At 54.2% G+C, this 20,959-nt stretch overlaps 1 protein-coding gene across 1 annotated transcript; it reads right to left on the reverse strand.

Annotated features, from left to right (window-relative positions):
- Nucleotides 1–1,670: 1,670 nt before the first annotated feature.
- NUAK2 (NUAK family kinase 2) lies at nt 1,671–19,556 on the reverse strand. Its single transcript, NM_001372082.1, is given in 8 exon segments — nt 1,671–3,457; nt 3,459–3,795; nt 4,610–4,742; nt 5,236–5,355; nt 7,211–7,276; nt 7,570–7,721; nt 10,142–10,262; nt 19,213–19,556. Coding segments are annotated over 8 exon segments (1,935 nt in total). The 5' UTR covers nt 19,459–19,556; the 3' UTR covers nt 1,671–2,697.
- Nucleotides 19,557–20,959: the final 1,403 nt, after the last annotated feature.

Raw genomic sequence — 20,959 nt, forward strand, 5'->3', positions numbered from 1 at the left:
CACTAAAGGGAAAAGGATTTCTTTGGAAGGAGAGAATGAAGGTGGCGGGGGTGCCTTCAAGCAGCCGGGGACAGAGCTGGATGGGGAGGAATGGAAGGGCTCTATAATTTGACAAACCCAGCTCTTCAGTGCTAAAGGCAGAAAGGGCAAGTTGGGACGCTCAGTCCAGGGCTCTCTCCCCTCTGTGCGCTTACAAGGGCAGAACTGCTGATGGAGGTATAGCCGGGAGACTTTTGGAGCTAAGAGCCGGGTTTTTATTGTGTGTTTTGCTTTCATTAAGCAGGGTCTCCATTTTTCACCCCAGCGACTCCAAGGAAGTGTGTTAGGAGAAAACTCAAAGATTTGTGTCCCACTCCCCAAACAGAATGACTGAAGCTATTTTCCAATCACCATTCTCATTTTTAATGGGGTGGTTCTTTCTAGTCACAGGAGGGAAGAGGGACCATCAGGTAGACAGAATCAGGGCGTGGAGTGAGGGAGCCAGAGACCCCCTCCAGATAGTGCAGTGGGACATGTAGATTTACAAAAGATCCCCACCCCCGCCTTTAATCAGTAGGGAAGCACTGCAATAATACCTCCATGTACACAGAACTTAGATGTCACAGTGGAATTCCCCAGAACACAGCATTCACATTATTGAAAATAGTAAGATTTGCTTTTTTAAAAACACAGAGCTGAAAACATTAAAATAAATAAGAACTTTCTAGGGCCCTAAAGGCCCGGAGAAACAGATACATCCATTCTCAATAGCAGGAGCAGCTTGGAGGCTGGAGAAGTTCAGAGTCCTTGAGGTCCAAAGTGGGGTCCAGGGGAATCTGAGCCCCTTGAGATGAAGTCCATTAGCAGCCTGAGCCTTTTCAAGTCTTTTAGATTCATAGCAGCGACTCCATTTGCCCTACAGCATGAGGACCTCCTGGCTGACCCTCCCTCAGGGGGACAGCTGGTCCCAGGACGTTCTCTACATCCTGGTGCATGGCTCCATGCCCTTTGATGGGCAGGACCACAAAACACTGATAAAACAGATCAGCAACGGGGCCTACAGGCAGCCTCCTAAACCCTCTGGTGAGTGAGGGATGTGGGCGTTCTCATCCAGACCCTGGGTGTCCTTTGCTAATTCCTGATGCAGGAATTAAACAGTGACAGTAAAGTGAAGCTTCCCTGGTGGCTCAGACTGTAAAGAATTTGCCTGCAAAGCTGGAGAGTGGGATTTGATCCCTGAGTCTGAAAAATCCCCTGGAGAAGGGAATGGCAACCCACTCCAGTATTCTTTCCTGGAGAATTCCATGGACTGGGAATTGTCTGCAATTGCAGCCTGGTGGGCTACAGTCCATGGGGTTGCAATGAGTCAGATGTGACTGAGCAATTTTCACTCTCACTTTCCAAGTTTGGAGGATGGGAAAGGGGAGAGAATCTTTGAGGAAACAGAGGTTGTGTTCTCTTACTGCTCAGCTAAGTATGGAAGGGCACACTCTAGGAGACCATTCCCAAGACACCCCAGGGAAAACTGGCGGGGAGGGCCACATTCCAGTTTGAGTGGTTCTGTTAGGGGAAGCACACTGACTGAAACCGCCCCCCCTGGCCAGGCACCATAGTAACCATTTGCATGAGTTGTTTTATAGGAGATCCTGGTAAGGAACACGGAACTAATAAGCCTCCACCAACTGGCAGAATTCAGGAAAGGTCAAAAGGAGACACCACATGTCCCACCATCTCCCAGAATCCTTCTCTCTGGCATCCACCTTGGCTGAACAAGATATGCACCCCCAGGAAGGACTCTGAGTCAGAATGATTGGCTAAGGGCAACCCGGAAACTAACCCCATCACCATAAAACCCGAGACTGCGAGCCACGTGGCAGAGCAGCTCTCCTGGGTTCCCTTACCCTCCTGCTCTCCACCCGGGTGCCCTTTCCCAATAAAATCTCTTGCTTTGTCAGCGCATGTGTCTCCTCGGACAATTCATTTCTGAGTGTTAGACAAGAGCCCAGTTTTGGGCCCTGGAAGGGGTCCCCCTTCCTGCAACAGTTGGTGGAGATGGGAATGTGTATGTGAATGAAGAGCTTCTAGCCCCACCTTGGCAGGATGGCATCACACACAAACTTACTCTTTACTGGAGCTAGGCACTAATAGAGTGCTCTTTCCAGCTCTCTGCAGCCCTACTATGGGGAGGGCACAGGCAACCCTGTGCCCGCACACGGGTGGGCACCCGGCAGCGACCCTGGCTGGGCCTCCGTGGCTCAGTGGCTGCGGCGCCAGCCTTTGTTTAACAAGTCCAGGGGTAAGAACTAAACAGCCCAGACCCTCCAGGGGGATGCCGCCCCTCGTCCTGGTAAGGGTGGCCTCAAACTGCCAAAGGCATTCTCAAGAAGAAGGCGTCGACCCCCTCAGAGGGGGCAATGGGCAAGGCAACCTGGAAATTAACAGGCAACCTAGACTCAGCCACAGGCCTTCCTCGCTGCTTCTCTACTCATTTCCCCTCTAGGGCTACCTTCTTGGTTCCACGGGGCTGAAGACATTGAACCCTCAACGCACTTCACTTGCCCACTGCCCACATCCAGCCCTCCCCAGGGCTCAACTGAAGCCACCTCAGCCTTCTGGGCTGGGATGCGGGTCCTGGGAGGCAGGGAAGAAGGCAGTCTCCCCCTCAGGGTGCATCCAGCTGCATCTCAAAGCCTGCCCGCATGGGCAATGCACCCCCCTTCAGCTGAGCTCCGAGCAGACCCTCAGTCCCTGCTGGCCGTCCTCTGTCCCCTCCGGGCAGTCCAGCAGGGAAAAGCAGCTAGTCCCCAGCAGGTCCTGCCTCCAGCGCCTCAGGCCTCGGCTTCCGGGGCCCTCCGACGGGGGTGCCTCCAGCCCCAGGAGGTTGTCCACAGACACAGAGCCCCGCAGTGGGGGCTCAGGGAGCCGTTCGGGCAAGTCCAGCTGGTCAAAGGACTCAGAGGACAGGATGCTATCCTCACTCACGGCCCCTGAGGGGCGGCTGGCCCTGGCTGGAGGGTGTGGGGAGGCCAGTTCATCCAAAGAGCCGAAGGTGGTGGGCGCTGTGTGCTCCAGGGCCGCATGCGAGAACTTGCCGTTGTGTTTGAGAATGCCCTTGCGATGCGGCAGCCGCCCCGAGGCTGGAGGGGGCTCGTGCTCCATGGTATCCCCCCTCACAGATACGTTCCCGGCATTCGTATCCCCACTCACAAACACGTCCCCGGCATCCAAGAGCTCCCCAGACTCGCTGGGCTCAGGCGAGGAGTAGTAGCCGGACTCCCGCTGGCGCGCCTTCTTGAGGATGCCTTTCTTGGGGAGCAGCGGGCCGGCCTGGCCCGGGTTGGAGGGGCTGGGGCTGGGCTCAGGGCCCTGCCTCGCCCCCTCTGCGGGATTTGACGTCTTCTTCTTGAGAATGCCTTTCGGCAGCTTGAGGCCGCCCTTCCCAGGGCGAGGGGAGGCGTCAGCGGCCGGGGCCGCCTGGAAAGGTCTGGGCCATGTCGTTCTCCTTGCGAGACTTCTTGAGCGAGTGCTGGCGCTCCAGGTCAGGGGCAAGGGCCTTGCCGCCCGGCGCCTGCTGCTTCAAGAAGCTGCAGACCTTGGCGCCGTTCTCCAGGAGGGGGCGGGAGGAGCGCCAGAGCCACTGAGCCACGGAGGTCCGGCCGGGGTCGCTGCCAGGGTGCCCGCCCTCGTGCGGGGCCCCCTGCTCTCCGACACGGGTGGTGTAGCCCCAGTTGACCCACCAGTGGCTGGCCACGTCCTCCAGGGTGGCCCGGCGGGTAGGGTTCACCATCAACAGCCACCGGATCAGGCCACAGGCATCTAGAAGGGGAGAGAGAGGCTTCAGCTCTGTAGCCACGAGCTCGGGCACCCGCAGCGTCCCTTCTGGCTCACCCCATGGATGCTAAGACAGGGCTCCCCCCCAGGTCAGCTGTGCCCCCAGGCAGGCTCCCCAGTCTCCAGGACCACAGCCATGTTTACATGTCTGCTCCTTTGCTCCAGTGAAATGCAGGCCTCTGGGGGTGGGGCTGTGCTGCTCAAGAGTAAACCAAGGTCCTCACACCCTTCTTCTCACCTTATACACCATACACGGAAGGACAAAAAGATTTCTAAGGACAAACGCAGTAGGAAATGAGACAACTGTGGCAGATAGGATCTAAACCAGGCTTTAGGAAGCACTTCCCAAATAAGCATGCCCATAAAGGAAGATTCAGCCCTTCCTTCCTTGCAGGTCACAGACACAGGAGGCAGAGAGATGAGAGCAGGAGGTGGGGTGGAAGGTACCTTCATCTACAGTGGGTTGCCGTCTTCACTTAGAAAGTGAAAGTGAAAATCGCTCAGTCACATCTGACTCTTTGCAACCCCATGGACCGTAGCCCACCAGGCTGCAATTGCAGATAATTCCCTCAGTCCACGGAATTCTCCAGGAAAGAATACTGGAGTGGGTTGCCATTCCCTTCTCCGGGGGATCTTTCAGACCCAGGGATCGAACCCCAGTCTCCAGCTTTGCAGGCAAATTCTTTACAGTCTGAGCCACCAGGGAAGCTTCACTTTACTGTCACTGTTTAATTCTTGCATCAGGAATTAGCAAAGGACACCCAGGGTCTGGATGAGAATGCCCACATCCCTCACTCACCAGAGGGTTTAGGAGGCTGCCGGTAGGCCCCGCTGCTGATCTGTTTCACCAGCATCTTGTGGTCCTGCCCATCAAAGGGCATGGAGCCATGCACCAGGATGTAGAGGAGAACGCCCAAGGACCAGCTGTCCACCTGAGGGAGAGACGGGGTCAGCCAGGAGGTCCTCATGCCGCAGGGCAAACGGCTCCAGGCTCCCCTTCAGTACCCACGGAGGGGATCCCAGAGCCCAGAGCATCCAGGGACCACCTCCTTCTAGTACCCAGAGTCAGACAGGGCCCTACTGTAGACGGGACTGGGAGTCACGGAGGTGTCACCTGCCTCTGCTTGGGGAGGCTGGCCGGGTGCTAGGAGAGGCAACGGGAATGCAGAAGGTGTGGGGCACAGAGCCATGCTGTCAGGGGTCAGGGGTCAGAGGACTTAAGCTCTCACAGAGCCACGCTGTCAGGGGTCAGGGGTCAGAGGACTTAAGCTCTGTCAGTTTTGCTACTCCCAGCTACAGAACTGGCTGGGCACTGCTCTGGCAGGGAAATGAATCTTGCAATCTGAGAAAGGGAATCATTAGAAAACCAGCTCATCCCTCTCTCAAGGTCTAAGCCAAGAGATTAGGAGGAGGCCAGGTACTCACCTCTGGTCCTGTGTAGGGCTTTCCATTGACGATCTCGGGCGAGGCGTAGAGGGGGCTCCCACAGAACGTCTGCAGGAACTTGCCTTGGTGGTAGAGGTTGGAGAGGCCAAAGTCAGCGATCTGTAGGATTGGGTCAAACATGGACAGGGTCACACCAAGGCCTGGATTGTTTTGTAGCTCCTGGTCTGCTCCTCTCCAGACTCCAAGGAAACACAGGCCCTGGCAGAAGGAAAGGGTGCCCATGACCTCTACCCCATACTGGGCATCACCAACACAGCTCAGGCCCTGGAAGAAAGAGCCCTTCAGAGGCTGTGTCAATGAGGTGTGCCTGGGCAGAGGTGAGGGGAGCTCCAGAGACCTCACAGTTCCCCAGGCCCTTTGCTCATGCTGCGCTCCACTCCAGGGACGCTCAATCTGCCTACACACGTCCTACCAACCCAGAAGGCTCCCCCTGGAAGCCTTCCATTGCCCTGAGATCTCCTCTTCCCATAAAGCCGTACAATTTCCAATGACTCACAGAAGCCCCTGCTCATCAGGTCTGTCTCCTCATGCTGCCACGTCAATACGCTCCCCACGTGGACCACCTGCCCCGACCCCTTCTGCAGCTCCTCGCACAGCTGTGACCCATGGATGGGACTAAAGGCCACTTAATGACTGAAGGACGGCTCTCAGTTGGAGGGGGAGAGGCAACGTCTCATGTCAGTGCCAAGGGCCTCAGAACACAGTTACCCCATGGGCTGGGGTTGCCGCCCCAGCAAAGGGCTCATCTGGGCCCACATCCAGGCAGGAAGTGGTGGTGGGGCTGGGGTCAGTCCAGGAGATCTGAGAAGCCACAGTGAAGGCAGAGCAAAGATTAGGGCCATCATTATGGCCCAGGAGAAGCAATCTTCTTACAGGACCTCCTGAGCCCTCTGACACTGAGGGTTTGAGGGCCCTCAAGCCCATCTTCTCGCTCCTCAGAGAGACCCTTCCTCCAGCTCTCCTCAGACAGAGGCTGAGACCTATGCCCTTTTGCTCCCAGCCTTCCTCCCCAGCAGAGGGTCATGTGTGTCCAGGGTGGGGAGGAGCTGTTTATGAACTCTGGCTCCTTCATTTATGGGTTTTATTGGCCTCTTATCAAGCAGTTACCTACTGACGCCCATAACGAGGCAGATGACTGGTACAGATGGGAAAGTTCATGCCTGCCTGGATTGTGTGCATTTACTGGCTCTGGCCTCCCCCTCCCTGGTCAGCATCAAAGTCAGCCCCACCTACTCCAGTAATTGGAAAGGAGAATGAACTCAGGGCACCTCAGGGCACAGGTCAGGGGCCACTGGGGAAGAGGCTGTGACCTGAGTTTGGGAAGATTCTAAGGAGGGTCCAAGTGCAGAGTCAGAGCCCTCCCAGGTGTCTGCAGGGCAGGCTCTTGCTGTCTGCCCCTTCCAGCCCTGAGATCCGAGCTTATCACATCAACACGAACTTCTCAGACCTAAATTTAACTACTTAGCCATGGGAATTCAGCAGCAGAAGGAAGCAGGAAGCTGGCGCTGGAGTGCTTGCTGTGGTGAAAGGTGCCAAAGGGCTCCTTAATGGTAGCAGATTAAAGTACACACACATGCGTGTGTACGTGTGCCTGTATCTCTGTACACACGTGAAGGTGGGGCACACGCAGGCCACGGCCTCTCCCTGCCAGTTCCAAGGCTGTGAGCAGCAACCGACCCTAGATCTAGACTCCTTCAACCTTGTGACGTTGAGGGAGTTAGAAGACTGGTTCCAGCTGACCTTGCTAGCCATGGGACCTTGTGCAAGACACTCCTTATCATGAGGCCGCAGTTTTCAACCCACAGAAGGAAGTGCTGACATGGAGGACGGCTGAGGTCCTTACCGGGACTCAACTCCTGGAACCTCCTAGAGACTAAAAGATGCTTAGCTGGGGCCAGTGCAGACGGTCTGGGGAGGGGTGGGGGAGCAGTTTTACACAAGAAGTGAGGCTCACCTTGATATTTCCGTTGGCATCTAAGAGGATATTCTCCAGCTTGAGATCCCGGTGGACAACCCCGTTCTGAAAGAGGGAGGGCAGGGGTCAGGGGAAGGCCATCAGGGGAGACGGACATGAAGACCTAGTCTGGACAGTGAGGAAGCAGCAAAGGCGGGGTACGCACAGATAGGCAGGGAGCCCATCTTTATCGGTACAACAAACCATAGGTCCTTCCAACCCCAGCCAAGAGACTTGAAGCCAGAGATGCCAACACTCCTGAGTGGAGAAGCACACCTCGCCTTTATTTCTGTGTCCCCGTGTGGTCCTGGCGAGCCGCGGGGCCTCTCTGGGGAAGCCAGCCCCGGCCAGCGGCTCACCTGGTGGCAGTGGTGCACGGCGGAGACGATCTGCCGGAAGAAGTGCCTGGCCTCGCGCTCGCTGAGCTGCTGCCGCCCGCTGATGTAGTCATACAGGTCGCCCCGGCTGGCGTACTCCATGACAATCACGATCCTGCTGCTGTTCTCAAACACTGGGGCAGAGCGCGGCAGCAGAGTCAGGCTCTGCGGAGGGCACGCTCCCGCCAGGGCCCACACCCTCCTCCCGGCCCCAAACCAGAATCTGTAAGGGGGCAGGATGCTGCCCGCCGGTGCTCCCGGCACCTTCCAGGAGCAATGAGTTCAGGCCAAGAGGACTGGCTCACCTCCCTCTCCTTGGAAGTTCAGGCTTCTGAGCCTTCTTAAAACTAGCCTATGAATTCCAAGACATCACTGGATAAGAATGAGAAGTCAGGCTCCCTGGTTCAGAACTCAGTACTTTTTTGCCTGGTGACCTTCGGCAAATCTCTTTCAGATACCTCAGTAAGGACACAAGTTTGGGATTTGAATCCTGGCCCCAACACTTACTAGCTGGGTGACCATGGCAAGTTATTCAATCAGTGCGCCTCAGTTTCCTCATATGAAGAGGGATAATGACAGCAACTTCACAGGGCTGGGGCGAGAAATAGATAGAAACAAGTGACAGCTCTCGGGCTGGCTGAGCGAGCTGGTGCGGAGCCTGACAAGCAAGCAAGCACTCAACAGACGGAATCCGCTGTTTATTTATTACTAGCATCCTCACGCATAGACTTGAAAAATAATACCCAGAAGATCAGAAGAGGGATAACAGCATAGGAAAGTGGTTTGTAATCCACAGAGAGCTGAGACACTCATCACTCTCAACTTCTTTGATTTCCCGTCCAGAGTATTCAGGCTTGGGCCTTGTACGCAGAAACAATCAATACATATTTGATAATTAATTGACTGGCTGGGCTCCTGGCGGTCAGCCTATTCCAGCTGGCTCATCTCCACGTGTGGGAGCGGCCCGCTTGCCACCACAGGCCTTGTCTGTTCTCCTGGAAAAGCAGGGAACGGCTGGTTCATCAAACTGGCCCTTCAGCTGGGTGTGTGTCAAAACACGCATGTCTGTGACATTGCATCTTTGTGTCAAGCGGGTCCTATGAGTCTGGCTTGCTCAGCCAACCCCAGAGCGATTCCTGTCTAGCCTGGGAGAAGGAGTTGAGAGAGGAGGCTACTCCCAGGGAAAGTCTGAGCTCCCAAGCAGTTGGGCATCTGGCCAGGAAGACTGTGCTTTTTCCCAGGAGAGCACTGTGGCCCAGACTTCTGGGGCCTGCCTAGAGACTCCAGCCCTGTGGGTCTCTACAACCCTGCAGGGTGTGTGTAAACTCTGTGCCACGGAGCTGGGGGTCAGGAGCCAGCCAGGGCACATTCTGGAGGGCAGCTATGTTAGAGGTCAGTTCCCAGGACTGGAGCTTTCTCCTTAGTCCCTATCTCTTGAAGTCTGTGGATGGGGATGGATCTGGGAGAGCTCTGCCAGTTACATAGTAACTATGATGCCCCAACATCGGCTGAATCTGAAGGTGCAATATGTAGCAGTTACATCCTAAGCTTCAAAGAATAGTTCCCAGACCTAGCTGGAGATACGGGATGGGGGATACTGGTCGGGGGAAGAATTCACACATACACACACCAACCACCAAGCTTAGCCTGGCTTAACCAATACTCTATCATCTGCCCACTCTCCCCTGGGGGGATATACACAGAGATACAATTAGCCTTCTCAGCCACTTGCTTGGGCTCCTCATGGGACAGGTTCAGGCCAGGGGACCATGGCAGTGGTTCTGCTCTTAAGCCTTCTTCTAAATAGAACTTGAGAGAGGAGCCCTCTCTTCCTCCCACCAGGAATATTCAGGCTGAGGGCAGAGCCACAGGCCCCCCCTCCCTCCTGCTGCTCCTGCCATTCCTCGCTTCCTGCCTGATATCATGGAAAGGCTGCCAGCAGACAGGAGCGTGTGGGAGGCTGTTCCCGGTCTTTCCCTCTCGCTCACTGTTGTCTGGGTCACAGGGGCAGGGCAGCCGGAGGGGAGAGCCGGCACTGATGTCAGTGCCAGAGGAGGCTGCGAGATACGAGGACGGGTAGGAACCAGCCTCACGGCGGGAATGATTCAGAGGACAGGGGGCCTGGCTCTTGAGACGCACAAAGAAAGAGAGCACCCACACGCCGGAGACAGGTGCAGGTCTCCGTATGTTTCAGCTACCCCCACAGTGCCAAGGCTCTCACTGGGTTTGGGGAGGCAGTGTTTAAGTACGGAAAACCTAAGAACGAAAATGCCTCCAATCTGTAGCGTTCCTGTCCTGAGCTGAGTACTTGGTGACGTTCAATTTGATCTTTGCAACAGCCTTGTGACGCAGGTGAGATTATCTCATTTTACAAAAGAGGAACTGAGACCCAGAGACTGCATTACATTACTTGCCCAAAGTCATGCAGCTGGGCTTCAAATCCAGCTCCTGCCCAAGCCTAAAGCCCATGCCTTTTTCTACTCCTGTGTGTCATCTGTTCCGACTGCGCGTGTGCACACACACACACTCAGCTTCAAATGCTCTGCCTCTGTACCTTCGTGGATGGCAATGATGTGGGGGTGGTTGAGTGATGACATGATCTCAATCTCTCGCCGAATGTGCATCAGATCTTGCTCATCTTTGATTTTGTCTTTCCGGATTGACTTGATGGCCACCTGGGAACAGAGGGTGCAGGACAGTGAGGAGGAAGGCCTGGCAGGCAAAGGCATCCCTGAGGACTCTCTGGGGGAGCCCTGACCCTGCTGATCTGCCTCCAGCTGCTACAAAGGCCATAGGTTGCACCCAGAGAAGCCTCTCCACCCTTCACTGGGGCAGGTAGCAGAGAGGCTAGAGAGAACCTTCTCTGGCGAAGATTCTTGCCTGGGTTGGGTGCGGTTTATGTAGCAGGAATGAGGATAAATCAATGACCTCACTCAGAGTATGGATAGGTGAAGACGGTAGGTAACAATCTATACTTGTAAGGCCGATGCTTTGTGATTCAAAGCAAATTTATCTTGGTCCACCACGAGGAAACGACTGGGCCTCTTTTGCTCCCCACTGGGTGGCGAGCACGGCGCCTGGCACGCAGTAGGCACTGAATAGCCATTTGTTGCAGCTGTCACTGAGCTGGCCCTCTCAACCAGCCTGAGAGGCAGGCGTGGAAAGCACCACCATCCCCATCTCCAGGTAAGGAAGCGCGCTCCTAGAGAGGCTAAGTTTCCTTCCTGTTCAACATCACACAGGCACTCACTGGCACAGATTGGCTTGCACTGTTGACCCACGTCTGATACTTTTTCCACCACAGCCCTCGACTTTGCTACAAACAGTCTCTAGCTAAAAGGTGGGAAACAACCCAAAGGCCCATTAACGGATGACTGATCAGACAAAATATGCTATGTTCACACAATGGAGTATTATTCAGCCACAAAGGAGAATGAAGTACCGATGCATGCCCAACACGGACGAACCCTGAAAGCATGCTCAGTGAAAGAAGCCAGACACACAGGGACAAACGCTGCACAACTCTACTTATCTGAGTAACTAGGATAGACAAACGCACTGCACAGAGAGCAGGAGGCTGGTTACTGGGGTGGGGGTGCGGAGGCGATGGGGAGTGATTGCCTAGTGGATACTGAGCTTCCATTTGAGATGATGAAAAGGTTCTGGAAATGCATAGTGGTAATGATGTACAGCACTATGAATGTACTGAACTGTACACTTAAAATGATGACAATGGTGAATTTTATGTCTTCCCCCATATACAAAAGCGAAGTCGCTCAGTTGTGTCTGACTCTGTGCAACCCCATGGACTGTAGCCCACCAGGTTCCTCCGTCCATGGGATTCTCCAGGCAAGAGTACTGGAGTGGGCTGCCATTTCCTTCTCCAGGGGATCTTCCCGACCCAGGGATTGAACCCAGGTCTCCCACATTGTAGGCAGACGCTTTACTGTCTGAGCCACCAGGGAAGTCCCAGCTTACAAAAAGATCACTCAAAAAAGTTATGAATAGTAAGGTCTCTCCCCCAGCACCAAACAACCAGACAGTTAAACAACAGTCCTCTGGGCTTTGCTACCTTGTCTGTAAAGGTGATCATGCCACATAAGGATTAATCTCTGACTGGTACCTGCAGTGGGTTCAGGAAGGGTGGAGTGAGGCAGAGGAAATGGAAAAAGAACTGCCAAGCAGCCGCTTAAGCATAGCTCTTAGACACAGACGGGTCCCAGGCCTCTGTCCTGCCACACGGAGCAGGGTGACAGAGGAAACTCGGGTGTGGAGCGTGGGCAGTCGGGGAACCGGCCCTCTAGGCTCTGCGGTCCTCCCGCGGCCTCGGAGCTCCGTGAGAGCAACGGGCTGGACTAAGGAGTATGTCTGCCACGCTCTCCTTCTCTGCCTCTGTGAGATGACCGTATAAATGCCACGGGCCACGGGAGACGCAACGCGGGCACCCGGGCCGGGCGGGGGAGGGTGAACCATTCCCGACAGGTCCTGTGCGAGGGCACGGGAGGCAGACACAAGACTTCCCCTTCCCCGGAGCCTGGCGAGTTGTAAGAAACCCGAGGAAAACGGCCCCTAGTTCATTTCCCAGGAGGGTTTGCCGCCCCTCGAGGTTCAAAAGGAGCCGGAAAAAGGAGCCCGGGGGCGGGGCCGCCCACCCCTTCCCAGGGCTCCGGGCAGACAAAGGCTTCCGGCTTCCGACGCGCCCGCGGGCCTGTGTCCCCTCAGCCAGGAATGCGGAACCGCCGCAATCCGGCAGAGGAGCGCTCACAATGCCCGGGCCGGTCACCCCAGCAACGGGCCAGGGCCGGCGAGCCTGAAAGAGGGGCGGCCGGGGGACAATGGCGGCGCGAGGGGCGGTCCCCCTGGCGCCTCCTGCCCACGCCCCCGCAGGGGCCCCGCTGCAGCTGCAGGGCCGGCTGCGCCCCGGGCGTCTCCTCACGCCCTCCACCCCTCCCGCTCCAAATGACCCCAAGGAGCGAGCCAAGCGAAAAATCCCCCGCTTAGAACTGGACAGGGGGTGGGGACGGGGGAGGGGCTTAAATCCTCCTCCAACTACAGGCTTCGACCGGCAGCCTGGTTCCTGATCACCTCTCCTATACCCTTTTTCTCCCCATGAAGGACAGATATTGTGGACTAGTTCTTTTCTCTTTAAATTCTTTAAAAATCAGGTAATACCCCGAGCTCTTCAGATAAAGGGCCATAAATTGAATCTATTTATGTAAAAGGAAAATCACATATAAATCACATACTTAGATACTGAAACAGAAATATTTGAAAATTTCAGATACATATGCAAAACCTAGGCATATCTCAGATGTACAACTGTGCACACACAAACATAGACAATCAGCAAACCACTGTAGGCGGAGTCAGAGCTCTAAAGACAAGCCTAACAGAAGAGAGGTCTCAGAAAAGGAAAGGGCCCTGACAGGTGCTAGGAGGAGTCACTGCATGGGTAGAGGGTGTACAAGTTGAACCCTGAAATCCATTCTGGAAGCCTACGATTAAAACCAGAGTTGTTCATCCTCAATGGACAGCTCCATCCCCCTGCCAGCTCATGCTCTGGTCCCATTATCTATGCTAGGTCTTAGCAGACCACAGTTTGGCTGGCACTTCCCAGGAAGGAAACAGATTAGGTCATTGAGCCACCACCAGTCCTCAAACAAGTGACAGATAAGAAGAGCGATGTGTCACTGTCCTAGTGGGCCTGGGGCACTTCCCCCACCCACCCTAGCCCCACCAGACAGGCCTCTAACTGCTGGAGAGCCTGTCAAAGTATATGAGATATAGCAACAGCTCAGGCTTATAAGGAGCTCAGCATACAGAAAACACTCAACTGTTTACTGGCGAACACAAATCACAAATAAATATTTATTGGTTATGTCACTGGGCTGATCCCTGGGACCAAGGGGACCAGTGCCCAAATAAGATTTTCTGCCCTTTTTGTGAGGCATGGGTGGAGACAACCTTGTTTACTAGAACTCATTTCGAGGGACCTTTGTTCTCATGTGCAAGATAGTTGAGCAACCACTCTCTAAAATATAGTGACCAGAGTAAAGGAAGAGAAAGATAGTCGCTGAATGGATCACCCAGAGGCAGGAAAGCCACCTGCGTACGGACAATCCTGGTTCACCCCGTGTAATTAACAGTGCCCTTTTTACTCTCCGAAGTATTCAGGCTGAGATGTTATATTACGTGGCCACCCTACTTAGACGGGCCAGGAAACTGAAACACAATAATGACAATATAAATGTGAACATTAGATCAGTGGAGGGGTGCCAAGAGCCCAGGTATCTAATCTTTATTTGCCCCTTTGGAGCTATGCAACTCAAGACAAGTCACTTAAATGATCTGGTTAACTGGTCTGGCTAGTTTCAATGTCCTCACCTGAAAAATAAAAGGGCATTTATTCTCCAAGCATTTGCTGAACGCCTACTACATGTCCGGCACTACAGTAGGTGCTGGACTCAGACAAAACCTGGACAGTCCCTGCACCAAGGCCCTTGACCCAGTCAGTGTGACTGAGATCCCTGCCCGCCCAGGGGCTCCAAGAGCACTGGAGAGCTTTGCCTGGAGGAGCAAGGTCAATCACCCCTGGGAGAAAATTTTGTTTTAGATCTTGAAGGAAGAGTGGGGTTTACCAAGCCAAGGCACATAGGATTTTGGAGGGGGGCAACAAGGGCATTCCAGGCAGACAGAAAGGTTTGAGAACACACCAGAAAGAAAGGAAAGGAACTATTCGTGAATTTGCACACTAGGATCTCTAAGCTCGCTTCTAAACTCCAGCATTTTCTGATGAGGTTCTTTAGAAATGGGCCACCTGCTTCCACACCAGGAAGGTGCTGGCCAAGGATTGTTATAATGGGCTTATTCAGAGGCCCCGTGCCAAAACCGTGTTAACCTGCCGAGCAAAATTCCTACTGATACCAGCCCAGTGGTTTTCTTGCCTCTGGGGCTCTGCCTGCCTGAAAGGCAGCATGGTTAATTCCCTATCCCATTTTGCAAATGCAAACACTGAAGTCCAGAAAGGTGACTCTTCCCAGATTCCTCAACAAGGCCAGGCTGTCAGGATCCAAGATGGAGGGTTGCTGCGTGTAGAAGCTACCATCTCAGAAGACAAAAGGTCCTTATAGATGTTCTGGCCTGCCTCTAACCCCTGGAGAAGGGAATGCCCCACACCCTGGCTTGGGCTGGGCTGTGCACCACCAGCCACCATCAACCCACTTACAGATAGACAAACATGTTGGACAGATGGGTGCTGAGGTCAATTGGTTAAAACACTGCCTTCTCTCCTTCTAATCCCCATAGGAACTCAGATCAAGAATAATATGCATTCAGGAGAGAATGGCAGAAAGATTTTAGAAAAAGATGACCTACAGGTACTGGCTGCAGATGACAAGAGAGAAGCTACAAGCTGGGCATCTCTGGTCATAGCTATCAGCCAGAGTTGGAGCCAAGATCTTTGACTCCTTTTTGGCCTTTCACGGAGCAGCTGCCTCTGGAAGGCAGGTTGAGGAGCTGGAGGATGACCCATTTAGATTACAGAGGAGAAGCTGCGCTGGGCTGGCAGGGTGAGGATAGGCCTGGGGTGGCTCACCATCCCACCAAGCCTTCCAGAGAACCCGGCAGGGACCAGGAATGGGTTCTGAGGGGAGGGGGCGCCGCCTCCCCTAAATCCTATGCTGTGCCCACCCCTTCCTTGACACCCTCTGGCCCACTCTGCCAGACAAAGCGCTTCCCTGCCCAGCCCTCCTGCACGGCTTGGCCAAAGCCCAGGAACAGGAGTCGCCTGCAACCAGAGTTTCTCTCCCTGCCCTGAGCAGGCAGGTGCAGCAGGCGCTGGGAGGGCAGCATCACACAGAAGAGGCCTCTGGCACGTGGCCAGGTGGCAGCCCTTCTCTGGATCAGGGGCTAAAGGAGAGACTGGGACTCTGAACGAGGCAGAGACCAAAGGGCTTAGGAAATCAAGCACATGCCGTTCTCCTCCTCAGGGCAGGACAGACCCAGGATGGAGGGACTCCCCCTTCCCCAGGAGAGGGCAAGGAGGACCGTGACAAAGCCAGCCCTACTAGGGTAACACGACAATGTGTGGCAGCTGACATGCACATCACCTTATTTAACCCTGGGAGAACCCCACAAGGTAGGAGTTATTATAATCCCCACTTTACAGATGAGGAAACTGAGACGCAGAGAGGTCACACGGCTCGGAAGCAAGCAGAGCCGGGATTTTGAATGCTTGCACCCTGATGATGAGCTGAGCAGTTTTCCTGACAAAGGAAAAGCCTCGAATGTAGTGTAGTTCACCCACTCAGGAACCCTGGGCGCAGGCAGTGAGGACACAGGGGTGCGGGTTGTTCTCGAAGACTCTTCCCACTCTCAGTGTGCCTGGAGCTCTGGGAAGGGCAGTCGGAGCTAGCTGCTGGAATGACAAAGCAAACTGAGGCAAGCCCGGGCTCAGCCCAGAGCCAGCTCCCAGTCTGAGACTCAGTCCTGGTCATCTCACGCTGGGTGGTCAAGTCAGGAGCCGATGTTGCAGGCATGCCACTAACCAGCCCCAGGACATGTCACCTGCCCTCCCTGGGCTTCAGTTTCCCCATCTGTCAGTGAAGGGATCAGACCATCTCGGTCATGTTCAAACATTTTGAAATCCCATGCAATAATCCAATATAAAAATGAGACAGAAGCTCCCCTGGCCCAGATCACTCTCCCCTGGGACTCCCCTCTGCTCGTGCAGGTAAGAACTCTATGCAGACCACCCTAACAGCTGTGGTGGACTCCACCATTCCAGGCACCCAGGAGGTGCTTTTCTTCCTGGGGGAGGGCGTCAGAGCTAGGAGAGTCACAGGAGGAAATGTCATGTGGATACCAGGAATGTACTCAGAGCTAGAAGATCCAGAGCAAATATTTATTTTTCCTTTAATGTCCTCCTGGAGTAGCCCTTAGTCCTGCCCACCTGCCCCTCCCCCTAGACAATCCCATTGGGCCCCTGAGAATCCGATCAGACAGGCTGGGAATTGGGAATGGGGCGGAAGTCACCCAGCAGGCTTTCCTCTGATCCTCCTCCCCAAAGACCTTGGTTCATTTTGGGGGAGGTCGTGGGCTGCTCCCACACTCCTCTCCTGGGACACCAGGTCGGTCTTTCTTCAGAGAGGACACTGCAGAGGCAGGAGTGGGGTGCAGTGGGGAAAGAGGCTTTCCCTCCAGAATTTAGAGAAACCAGAGTTTAGCAGTGTGTAGAGCTGCTCTCCAAGGAGGTCGGAGGCCCTGAGCAAACTGCCAGCAGAAGTACAGGGTGATCTATGGATCAGGGAGCAGGTCCCATTCCTACTCATCTTGGCTCCCTGGAGACAAGAGACATGAAGCCAGGGAGCACCTCTGAATTCTCTGTTCTGATGTAATAAGAGCTGAAATCTCTGCCTTCAGCCACTGAGGTTTGCAAACTGAAAGCTGGTTTATCTCATTCCAGAATCAATGATCTCTCCCTTTCTCTCTTACACACACACACCCATACACACGCAGTGACCCAGGTCAAGAGCTTAATGGGGTTTCTACATTTCAGTGTCAGTTTCTGGGCCACCCCATTCCTCCCCAATCCAGTCTGCCCCCCAACAAGAGGTACGAGCCACAAGCCACAAGAAGCTATTTTTCAGCTGAGCCCCTAACAAAGCCTGGGTCCAGCAGTCTCAAGCCTGGAGGCTTATTGGGCCATCACACTTTATAGAAAGAGAAAGAAAAGGAAAGTCAGGAAGTACATGATTGCCCAATAGCTGTAACCTGGCAGTAGGCACCTGGGGACTGTGCCAGGCGTTAGCAGGAAAAACATACTCGGTTCTATTGATGGGGCCATAATCCACTCCCTTTCCCCAGCATCCACTCTCCTTCACCAATGAAATGACTTCCTGAATTTCAAACCAGCTACTGGCTGCAAAAGCAAACAATCTGGGAGGTGACTTGCTGCCATAGCCAATAGGCAAACCACGGTCACGCATACATGCACGTCTCATAACCAGCACCCAACTGGATTTGGTAAAACAATCCCTAAACCACTTGCTTTTAAAAGGCTTCTTAAAATACAGATTATTTAGGGACTTGTCTGGTGGCTCAGATGGTAAAGAGTCTGCCTGCAATGCAGGAGACCTGGATTGGATCCCTGGGTTGGGAATATCCCCTGGAGAAGGAAATGACAACCTACTCCAGTATTCTTGCCTGGAAAATCCCTCGGACGGAGAAGCTTGGCAGGCTAAAGTCCACGGGGTCACGAAGAGTCAGACACGCCTGAGACACTAATACTTTCACTTTCGACCTTTCTGGAGGTTCAGTGGTTAAGACTCGGTGCTTCCACTGTAGGGACACGAGTTCATCCCTGATCCCACATACTGCACAGTGTGGCCCAAAAAAAATACAGATTATTTGGCCCCATCCCAGATCTTCAGAATGAAATCCTCCTGGTGCGGAACCAGAGAAGTGGCTTCAATAAGCACCCGGGTTATTCCAATGTACATTAAGCTCAAGTTAGGGAACCACTGTTAACTTCTGCAAACTTGCCATCCTTTTAGGGCTGGTCTTTCCAAATCAGTTCTCAATGTGGGTTCTATTGTCAGGAAACAATTTAAATTCGTATTTGTACCTCATTCAGTCCTCATAGAAACTCTGAGGGAGCCCATATTTTCTTCATTTTTGCAAAAGGAGAAACTAAGTACAGAGAAAATAAACTGCATAAGGTCCCACACATTAAAGTGACTCGGTAGTAAAGAATTCATCTGCAATGCAAGACATGCGGGTTTGATCCCTGGGTCGGGAAAATTCCCTGGAGACTGAAATGGCAAACCATTCCAGTATTCTTGCCTGGACAATCCCATGGACAGGGGAGCCTGGTGGGCTATACAGTCAATAGTGTCACAAAAGAGTTGGACATGACTGAACAACAACCCACAGATTACTACTACTATACACACCTACATCCGAAATGAACAGGACACGTCCCTGAAAAGGCCCCAAATCCAAAGGCACCTTGGGGCAGGCACAGTGGATCCTTCACCAGAGCCTGGTTTCACATTTACCAGAATTAAAAACACATCATAACAAAACTTTGATTGAATGTCAGAGCTGGCAAGGACCTAAATGTCAAACCCACCCACGCCCCTCAGGAGGGAGGGATATCTCCATAGTCTCCTGGGCTGCCAAACTCCCAGAACTGAACTGAGGAACTGGACGCCTCATTCCTTTATTCATTCGGCTACACATACGCACTACCCCCCTAAGATCAAGTGCCTTCTACTGCCTCTTGCCATGCTACTACATTGGACAGTCTGTTACAAACAAAATTCCACTAAAGTCTCATCTCTAGGGAGCCTCCTCACCCTGCCTCACTTTGGAAACCATCACTTGCTGACCAGAGTTGCTCGGGGGGTTCTCAGGTCCACGACCACTGTCCCTATACTCATGGACAGACAAATGTACACAGAACACCATCAGCGCGCGCGTACACATACACACACGAAGATGAAGACTGGAGGCAGGCACCCCACCGAGCAGGCACCGGACCCCAGCCCCCGCTCCCCGCCCCGCCCCCAGGCGCGGCCGAGCCCGGAGCCCGCCGGCCGGCGCCGCCCAGGGCGCCGCACTCACCAGGCGCCCGGAGCTCTCGCGCGCCTTCTTCACCTTCCCGTAAGTCCCCTTGCCCAGGGTCTCCAGGAACTCGTAGCGGTGTCGCAGGTTGTGCTTGTGGTGGTGCCGCTTCACCGCCTGCTTCTTCATCAGGGGCTTGGGCGACTTGAGGAGCCCGTCGGCCAGGGGCCGGACCAGCTCGGCGGCCAGCGCGGCAGTGGCCGAGGGCGCAGGGCCGAGGCGCCGGGGAAAAGGCAAGGACTCCATGGCCAGACGGGGGACGCGGGCGAAGGGGGATCGGCGGCACAGCACACCCGAAGACCCGGACACCTGTGCAGCTCCCGCCCCGGAACCCACGGTTGCACCTGCGTTCGCGAGCCAGCGCTGGGCTGCAAGCAGTTATAAATGCCTGGAGCCCGCGGGCGGACCACGCCCCCCGGCGCCCATTGGCCGGGCTGCCCGGAGCGCGTGACCAGGGCCGCTGGCATTGGCTCCTCCTGCGCGGCGGGGAGAGTGACAGTGGAGCCCCGCCCACCCGGGCTCCGGGGAAGACTTGCAGCGGCAGGGGCGCGCGGGGCGGCCGCTGGGGCGGGGTGGGCTGCGGTTGCTGCTGCCTGGACCCAGAAGCTTTGAGAGCCCCTGCACTGCTCTGTGCCTCTCAGAGGCTCTTGGTACTGCCTAGAGCCACCTGTTGCCCTTTCACCAAGCTGTTCTCAGTTAGCAAGAGGCAAACTGACAATGATACTGTTCCCCAAAGGATTTCTCCATCCTGAGTAATTTGCTTCTCCCAAGTCAAAATCCATGAAGTCACTCCACCACTTCTCTGAGACCATAAGGAGGAAAAAGGGATGGATTGGAATGGAAGCAAACTCTCAAGTTGGAGGGTTAGGGGAGAGCCGTTTCAGGGTTCTGAGTTCTTCTGCCTTCGGTCGGATCAACCTTAAGTGTATCCCAGACATGCAGTTCTGGGAAGTTCCTACTTCTTCAGCAAATAAGGCTTCTAAGGTTGAGTGAGTTCCTCAGGATGTGGTGGAACTGATGAAGAAAGGGAAGGAGGCAGAGCCAAAGGGAAACATCCATTCATTTAAAAATATATTACACTCCTATTATTTAACTTGTAAATAGCTGCCCATTCAAGTTTTCCTTTTTTTTTTTTTAACTTTTATTTGCATTTATTTTTTGTGGCATTTATTCCCGGGCCATAAGTTTTTGTTTCTGCAGTTTCTTCTGGGATATCTTTTTCTTCTGTGCAACCTCCTCTTCTGGTTTAGGAACAATCTGTTCTTTTTCAGTAAGGATCATCTCAATGTGGGATGGAGAGCTCATGTAGGGGCTGATCCAATTGTGAGCTCTGTAAGTCCTGCACCACATCTTGGGGGCTTTGTTCACTTGGATTTGCTCAAAGACCAGAGCATCTACATCGAAGCCCTTAAGTTCAGCATTACAATGGCACCCCACTCCAGTACTCTTGCCTGGAAAATCCCATGGACGGAGGAGCCTGGTGGGCTGCAGTCCATGGGGTCGATAAGAGTCGGGCAGGACTGAGCGACTTCACTTTTCACTTTTCACTTGCATGCACTGGAGAAGGAAATGGCAACCCACTCCAGTGTTCTTGCCTGGGGAATCCCAGGGACGGCGGAGCCTGGTGGGCTGCCGTCTATGGGGTCGCACAGAGTCGGACACGACTGAGGCGACTGAGCAGCAGCAGCAGTAAAACTTCAGCTCGCTTTTTGGGCCCCTGACCCTGCGTCAGCCCCGCTGTTTGGCC

The sequence above is a fragment of the Bos taurus genome, chromosome 16 (assembly GCF_002263795.3).
Source record: "Bos taurus isolate L1 Dominette 01449 registration number 42190680 breed Hereford chromosome 16, ARS-UCD2.0, whole genome shotgun sequence".
Lineage (NCBI taxonomy): Eukaryota > Metazoa > Chordata > Mammalia > Artiodactyla > Bovidae > Bos > Bos taurus.